General features: G+C 36.9%; 1 protein-coding gene across 1 annotated transcript in view; it reads right to left on the reverse strand.

Moving 5' to 3' along the window:
• The window catches only part of Caps2 (calcyphosine 2), a 129,066-nt gene that overhangs the window by 106,843 nt on the left and 12,929 nt on the right, over nt 1-9,294 (reverse strand). Inside the window, exons 3-5 of the mRNA XM_023716283.1 lie at nt 5,144-5,193; nt 3,015-3,060; nt 1,003-1,167 (exon numbers count right to left, since the gene is read on the reverse strand). Of these exons, the coding sequence (XP_023572051.1) occupies nt 1,003-1,167; nt 3,015-3,060; nt 5,144-5,193 (261 nt within the window). The remainder of the gene's footprint in view (nt 1-1,002; nt 1,168-3,014; nt 3,061-5,143; nt 5,194-9,294) is intronic.

Genomic DNA, 9,294 nt, shown 5'->3' on the forward strand with positions numbered 1-9,294 from the left:
ACATATACATTGTATAATAATTCCCAAATAACTTATCCAAGGGGATGGGGATATAGTTCAGTAGAATAAGTGCTTGCCTGGCAAGAGCAAGGGCCTGAGTTCAATCCCCAGTTCTGAAAAAAAAAAAAAAAAAAAGAAACAAATAACTCATCCATCAGTACAGAGTAACCCTGCATGGGGGCCAGGGCACAAAGTTACTTAAAATTTGATCTCTTATCAAATTTCAAGTACAAAACACCGTACTAGTAACTAGAGGCACAATGTCGCAATTTCCCAGAAGCGCACATTAAGCGCCCGTATACAGACTGAGAGAGAGCGTACGTGTCTCTCTGCGCCTGGCTGATTTCAATCCATATAATGCCGCAGCTTCACCTCTGTAGGATCACCCTCATTCTTCTCTACCTCTTATACTTACATTCAACCTTTTATCAAATCTTCTTAGCCCCACTTCCAGAGTTCAGCCAGCATCTGACTTTATGAACTATTTCCTAACACTTTTTCCAAAAATCAAAATTACCTTGTCCTGTACGTTTATGAAATGCCATTAAACTTGTGTTGAATTTGCTCTTATAACCATAAATGTTGAAGTTTCATCTAATTAATACTAAATATAAGATTAATAATTTCAGCAACTTGAAAAGTTGAAATTTTTTCTGAAAATAAGTCAAAAGAAAAACAGGAAACAATGACAGTTTTAGAATAAAGCAGGTCACCGTAAGAACTGTTATCACCTTTGCAACTTTAGAATTTAGACCGTCATCCAACAGAGCTCATGACAACTGTGTCAGAAACATATGTGATGCTGTATTATTTCTACTGTCTGGGCAAGAGAAAAGCCACTAGCAGAGGACTCGTTCATATGGCTGGGGTGTCCACATGTGAAAATGGTGATAATATTCCTTTAGGTCTGCTGTGAACAGCCAACCAGCTCATGTAAGACACTTTAAACAGCCCCCATTGGCTTTCAGTTCCATTAAAGTTTTACAAACCCTCAAAGGTTACCTGTTCGTCTATGCTGTTTCTTGGAGACTGTTGATGTGTGATATTTGATTTTCTCTTTCCTCCATTTCTCTGATTATCCTGTATGTGACCCTCTTTCATTTCAGTTTTAGACTGTTCATATTTTAGCTCATGTTTGCTGGTTGGTGCTGGCAAATTTTCCTGTTCCTACAGGTAAAAAGAAGAAGTATGGTGTCCACCAGAAGCAAGAGAAATAAGAATCAATTTTCCTTACTACATTAATGGCTTTCCAATTGCCTTGGTATTTGTGCCTAAGAAACAGGCCACTACAATCTGTGTTCTAAATAAAGGTGATATTTAAAAGTGTTTGCTGGTACAGTGTGACAAATCAATCAGAAGAGACAGGGCTACTCAGCATGGGCTCTGGACCATAAACAGCAATCGTCCTACGTTTTGTTTCTCAGTTGAAGATCAGTCCTTGTTCCAAAAGAATTTGAGGAAAAAAATAAACTTTACATTCTCCTTAAATGGTCTATGTGGGTTTTGTTTCCCTGTGCCAGAACTTCACTGTCAGTCATCTCTTCTAAAATGATTGTAGGAAGTGGAGGTCACTAATGTGGAGAAACACTTCTTGTCATTTCTGAAATATTACGATATTTTAATTCCCTGGCACATTTCCATTGGTGTGAGATATAACAGAGAGAGTGGATAGGAGAAATCTAAAGTAAGTACTAAGCAAATACAAAATACACCCATATTACCCCAAAGAGAGACACTCCAGGCACAGCCAGCCCAAGCACTGAAAAATGTGTAGGATATTCAGGTCGAATCCAAGAAAAAGGATGAGACAAAGCTTCAGGGAGAAAAACTGCAATACAGAGTGTGGGGCATTATTTGTGAAATTTTCCAAAATGAACCTCAGCAGATACAAAAGTTACAATTCTGGGTATATAGGTCTTGCTATATCTTGGTCTAAACCATCCAGTAGAAAAGTATAAAAATGAGGTATATAAAGTAAATCCACATTAATACGATGAGTTGTAAAAGGCTCAAGTCAATAACTTCTGAGGATAACCCACTAATATTATAGACTGCTAGACAGTATTAGATGTTTAGTTGAATTCAAACACTTATAGTATTTAGATGTCAATAGAATATTCACCTCTGACAGGACAAATAAATAAATAAAAATTAAAAAAAGAAAGAACCTCAGAACAGAAACACAATCAGATGCAGGGCAAAGATTTACAGAGACAGGAAATCAAGCTCTACTCAGCATTATACTAGTGCAGACACCTTCCAAGGAAATATACTGAATTAAATGCAGTTACTTATCTACTCCGTAGCATTCTGATTAGTAGCCTGAAATCTGAGTCTATTTCTGAGAAATAAAGTTTATAACTAGAACTAATCTGATCTAAAGTTTTGCCATACTTTTAAAATTCCTAGATTCCATATTATAATTTACCTACATTTTACCAATGAATAGGGTTTTTGTTGTTGTTGTTGTTGTTGTTGTTGTTGTTGCTGCTGTTTTGTTTGATTTTGGGTTTTTTGTCATTGTTGTTGTTTGTTTGTTTTTTACCGGGGATTGAACTCAGGACCCTGCGCTTGCTAGGCAAGCGCTTATTCTACTGAGCTGTCTCCCTGACCTTTCATTTTACCAATTGTATAAGAAATTCTTAAACTCCTATCCCTATGTCTGAAAAAATGTAAAACAAAGCAAAGTTATCTTACCACCATTATGTTCCAAATTTTCTTATGTTAAATTGGGCAAAGCATAGACTAAACACAATGAAATCCTGGATTGAAGGTAGTACTACTAATGCATATTATAATTTCAAAAGTTTAGTAATAAACTAATATATACTAACTAGTTCATTTAGATTATGTTGAGTGTATGGTATTGGACATGGTACAACCCAGCCAAGAGCAGGTGACTTTGGTGGGCTAAAATGATTAAAATGATTATGCACTACATGAAAAATCATGCTAAAGAACACTCAGTATAGCACAGTGCAAAGTGTACCTCATTAAATATTAAGTAAATTTACCTCATCATCAGAGCCAACAAGGCTTCTCAAATCAAGTGGCGGGACCCTGGAAGAAATAATAGATGTATTCGTGAATATTTTTACAGTAGGACTTTAGCAATTATAAATCATGTACAGAAAGCCACAAGTCAGTGGTGTGCTGGGTCCTACTGACTTGTGATAGACTTTTGTTAAATATTCAGTAATGTTCAAGCTGGTTGTTAAATGCATCTATGATTAAAAATAAAACCATCTAAATTTATGATGAAATAAATTATGTTAAGAATAAAGGTACTAGATCTGCTGAATTCATCCTTTCTTGGTGATTTAAGTGCACTTTGTTTTAGAGGATATTTGTAGTGTATCTGTACAGGCATACATAGGCATATACCTGTTTTACATAGATAATATGAAGTCAGCCATAGGAAGATCATTTACACTGAAGTTGACAACTGCTTTATTATTTCGTTGCTTCTGAGAGCTAAAAGTAAGTGAAGACAATGCTGAGAATGCAGGCTAAATTTAAAAATGCAACAAGTCTATAGGTGTCAAGCAATGGAAATGTCCACAAGATACTGAAGACTTTTCAGTGTATTATTACAGTATTCAAAACTATTGACTTCACAGAGAAGTCATTTATGCCATTTCCCATTAAATAACAATATCAAATATTCCTACCGGCACAGCACTGACATTACTGCAGCCGTAGGTCACCACAAAGAGAGTTCAGAATAAACAAAATGAAACTTCAGTGGTAACTGTCCCATGGACTTTTTAAAAGACTGCATATTTTATTATCACTTATAAATTTGTTGCTCACATACAAATTTATAATAGTAAAATTTTGGTCATCTTAAAGCATACTTCAATTTATTAATAATTAACAAGTAAAATTTTATAGTAAACTTACACATTTTCAGAACACTGGTTATTAAACATCTACCAAAATGCAATTGACACAGTCCTTGTTACATACTTATCTCTAGAAATTAAGCATGTCTCTATTCTTGAGGCCTACAGGCATACATAGAATTATTTGTGTTTGCTAATATTTAATCCACAAAAATGACATTGCCTATGGTTTAGCAGAGCAAATTACTGTTTTTAATTTCTACTTCCTAAGAAGCCCAGTAGTCTAAAATACTTGAAGTATATTACACTTTTCAAGTCCTCAAAAGTGGAAAACATAAAGCATAAATTAATACATTCTGAATAAAGAATAAAATTTAATGAGATTTATTTTAATATCATATGTCTCAAGATAAGAATAAAACACAGGTATATGTACTATTAAATTAATTTTACCATACCAATTATAAAAAGAAAAATCATATATAATTCTTTCATAAGTGCATTTAGTAAAGAGATAGACATGTTTACCCAGATTTACACACAACACAAGGTTCACACGTCAAAACATAACATAGCACTTCATAAGTATGTACCTTTATGTCTTTATGAATCAGCCAAAAAGTAAATTTGAATGTTTAAAATGCACAATAAAAATATATTTTCTAATTTAAAATATTTCACATAGATCTCAAGGCCGTAAGGACATTAATCAGGTACAGAAGGCCAAATGTCACATGGTTTCTCTAATACGAGAGAAATAACTGAAAGAGAAAAACGAAAGAGAGATGGTAGGAAACAGGGTTGTAGACTTCATGGAGATGGAGAGGGGCGCTGGGACGCAGGAGGGGGACAGTGAAAATAAAAACGATGTGTGCATTTTCCAATTCCTCAAGATGAATGTAATTACTATGTGTCACAAATATATACTAATAAAAACACAAAAATATTTTAACTTATTCATTAAAATGTGAGAGGGCTGGGCAGATAGCTCAGTAGGAAAAGTGCTTGCCTGGCAAGTGCAGGGTCCTGAGTTCAGTCCCCAGTACCACAAAAAAAAAAAAAAAGTGAGAACAATATTAAAGAAAGTAAAAGCAGAGCAGTTTTCTTCCAATCTTACCACTCTAGGACAGGAACTATCTTAATTTTGGCATGGCAATATTCAAGTTCTCTGTATGCACCTTAGTACAATTCAAACTTCTAGCCACTTATACTGTGTAGCTTTGCTTTGTTTTTTAACTTGCAAGGGACGGTAACCATTTGGCCACTGAACACTCCGAATGGAAAGAAAGATGACTTACACAGGCGGACGGGGATTCCGGACTGCCCCTGACCTAGGAGTCCCGCCCTGCTTCAATTTAAAAATAAAATAATTAGAATCGGTATCTTTCATACTTTTACAAGATAAGCAGTCCATCAACGCAACAGACCTAGTTGTAATTTTTTTTCAGTGAATCATGTATAAAAATACAGAGTCCCTCCCGCTGTGCACGAGCCACAGATAAAATGACAGCATGACACGTAATCATCATCTGTGCTGCACTCACAGGAGAAATAAGGGTATGGCAGAGCAGTTATGTGGCAGGAGTAGTCATCCTCCTCTAAGGAACTGAAAGGGGATTTCTTGAACGAAAGGCCACCTTCAATGACAGGGCTTTTTTTTTTTTTTTTTTTTTTTTTTTTGGTGGTGGTACCAAGAATCGAACTCAGGATCTTGCACTTGCCAGGCAAGCACTTATTCCACTGAGCCACGGAGCTATCTCCTCAGCCCCTGCAGTGAGAGTTTTGAAGCAGCAAGAGTTAGTTATCCAGATGAGAGAAGGGAGAAAACTATGTCACCCAGAAAAGTCTTACAGCTGAAATAATTTAAGTTGTGCTTTACCACACTGCTATCAAGTATAGAAACTATATTCAAGATGGAGGTTTATCGGGCTGGAGATAGAGCTCAGCGGCATAGTGCCTGCCTGTCAAGAACAAGGTCCTGAATTTGATTCCCAGTACCAAAAAAAAATAATAATGGTAAGATTGAGTTTTATTATTATAATTGACCAGAAGGATAAGAGCAAACAAACTCATCTCAGCATCAATTTAAACATCCAAGACATATTATGACACTGTTTTAAATACAATTTTAATAAACAGTTAAAGGATGACAAGGATAAATTATAAAATTATCAGTTAAGTGGAAAAGGTAGACAGGTAACAGCCTAACATAACAAAACCTGTCACACATCAAAGATTATATTTGCATATTTGTGAAATAGGGCGTTGCCTAACTTTAGGAAGAGAAGAAAACAAACCGAGTAGAAGCTGCGCGGAGTCCACCGCAGCTGCCGTCAGCAGCAGCTTTGTTGTTACTGCTACTCCGAGACAGTGGTTTAACAGACACCCTTCTAAGGTCACAGGCATCACCGCTCAGAGTGGCACTTACCCCTCTCGCCGAGCTCCAGCAGAACTGTGCTAGGCAGTTCAAAACACAGATCACAGCACTTCAAAAAAAAAAATGACTTTCTATATAGGGCTTTCTCTATGCTTGAGATTATGTTCTTAGATCAGATAGCCAGAAATGGGATTCCTTGGATTGAATAATTAGAAAACTTGTATGCTGCAGTGCAGACTATCAATTCTGCCTCCAAAAGTGTTCTCATTAACAATGTGCTGTCTCCACTTCTACGTCTCCTTAATGTCACCTTTTCCCTTCAATGTAATAGAGCTATAAGGGTACCATTGCTTTGACCATCAGGGGTCTGAACAATATTTTAGGGTCTTATCTCTTATATCTATTTATTCATTGGTGGTATTTATAATACTATAATAATTTGTAGCAAAAATTACCAGATTTTTTTTTTTGTATTTTAGGGAAGGGTCTACAGGATGTTCAGGGTCTCACTACTAGATCTGACTTGTAGTGATCTGCCTGTTTACAGCCTGCCACAAGCTGGGATTACAGGCATGCACCACCATGCCCAGTCTCAATTGCCTTCTCAGTGAGCTCCGGGTGCGGGGCCAGCAGGCCCGGACATTGAACATCTGTCCCTGCTCCTGCTTGCGGCACTTTACTCTGCTGAGCTATTTGGCCAGCCCTAAACATTTTTAATCTTTTATTTATTTACTTACTTACTTATTTACTTATTTGTTTGGTACAGAGTCTCACTACACAGCTCAGACTCTTAGTGATCTTCCTGTCTCAGCCTCCCCAGTGCTGAGATTACAGGCGTGCACCACCATGCCCGGTTTCCAGGCAGGCATGGCATGTGATACTGGAGATCAAACCTGGGTCCTTGCACTTGCCAGGCAGGCACTTAGACAGCCAAGCTATCTCCCCAGCCCACTACCACATATTTTTAAAAGTTTATTATTTTTAATTTCAACTCTTAAAACACTTGTGAAATAACATCCACTAATCTGACATTAACTATGGTGACACGTGGCTAATAAACTCTAACAGGCACTAACTAAACACTGGGAATTATTTTTCCTTAGAACACAACAGTTGTAGGACAAGCATAAATGAGTCCCCTAACTCTACCATTTTCTGTATGTTTCTAAAAGGGACAAACAGCTATTATTTCAGCAGAAAAAAAATAATTATAGAAACCATATTAAAGAGTTTAACCTTGATATTTTTCTAACAACTAAACAGGAAAAAAATTTCTATACTACAACCACACAATTAATGAAAAAGGATGCAATACTGTGCTTGATATTCTAACAACAAGGGATGTGACCCAAATTATCAAAGAATTCAGAATTAGACCATTAACATGATGCGCCATAAGAGCCTCAAAACATAACTCATTCGTGTAATAAGGGCAGTTTAAGCCAGACCAAAGAGCACAGTTCTTGAATTGAGAACGTGAAGTGACATCATAATGCTAGGTGAAATAAATCAGACACACAAGGTTAAATATGGCAAACACAAAATAGAAATAATAAAATAAAAGGAAGGTAACAGGAAGCAGGGAGGTGGAAGGGGAGCTGGGGACAACGGAGACAGGAAGAGAGGGGAGGAGAAGACGGAGGAAAAATGATCAACGCGTGATTTGTATGCATAGCCACCCCCGAGATGATGTAATTATTATGTATCATGAAAATATATTGATCCAAAGCAGTCCTAGTACGTCACTTGCTCTGTACAAGCCTCAGCTCTTGCATTTCCAAAGGCTGGCACAGAACACTACGTTCATCAAAGGTTGGCAGTGTGAGGAAGTGACACGGGTTATTGGAACATTCACAATGGTCACTGATAATCAGGAGGAATTCAGGTATTTGAAAGAACAAGAAAAGCAAGGGGACATGCATCCTATTTATATATATTTGCATATTTCTTTTTCTTTCTTTTTTTTTGGGGGGGGGCTGATCACTGAACTCAAGGCCTCACACACACCAGGCAAGTACTTTACCACTGACTGTGACCCCAGGCCCATATTTATATATTTCTAGAATGAATTCTATATTTACCCAGTTCTGTAAAGGCGACAGAAAGAAATTAACTGTAATATTGCCTCTAGTCAATGAAATATACAACAATTATTTCTTTGTAGGCTGTGAAGAATAAAGGCCCTAAAAATAGAAGCCCAGAATTTCTTTCTACATAGATAGCACCAAACGTTAAGTCTCAAATATTTAAATTTTGGATGCAAAACACAAAAGTAGCAAGTTGGACAATCTATGTTTTATGCTTCAATATCTTTAGGCATGCAGTCATCACTGCCCTGGTCAGCTTCTCCATCTTTTTCAGCTATTAAAAATTTGTACAGTTTTTGAATGAAAAGATGTCTCACCTCATTGAAAATTTCTCTTACCACCACATTAAATTATTCTTTGTTGTTTGAAACTCTGTATTTTGTATATGTTTCTTTAGATGATTTTTTAAATGTATTTAGTACAGGGTCTACAGGGTCTCACTACACAGATCAGACTTGTAGTGATCCTTCCTGTTTTGCAGCCTCTCAAGTACTGGGATTACAGGTGCACACCACCATGCCCAGTCTCAATCCCTGTCTCAGGATGCACCAGGGACGGAGCCGGCACTGCAGGCCGGGGATCAAACCCCAGGCCTTGCGTCTGCCTAAGCAGGTGCTTTAATCCACTGAGCTATCTGGCCGGCCCCTCTTTAGGTGAACTTAATACTGTTAGAATGATAAATCCTGCGACAAGATCAGCAGCCCCTGGAGACAGGCCTTCTTCTCATTTAATGTTGTGTCCCCATTGCAGAGCACTGCACTAAGCACTGTGTAGAGTATAAATGCAAAACGAATAAATCCAAAAGAATCCAGGACTGAGTTCCACTTAAAATAAATGTAATGAACCTTTTAAAATATTTGGTTTATCATCTCTAAGGAAGGCCTCCTCTAAATTTACACTACATTACACATTGTAAAATTATTTAAAAACATTTTCAGAGTTTTAAATTATATAGAAAATAGCAGTCTTAGCCCAGGTCCTGTGA

Source organism: Octodon degus, unplaced genomic scaffold (assembly GCF_000260255.1).
Source record: "Octodon degus isolate 3935 unplaced genomic scaffold, OctDeg1.0 scaffold00047, whole genome shotgun sequence".
NCBI classification, from domain to species: domain Eukaryota; kingdom Metazoa; phylum Chordata; class Mammalia; order Rodentia; family Octodontidae; genus Octodon; species Octodon degus.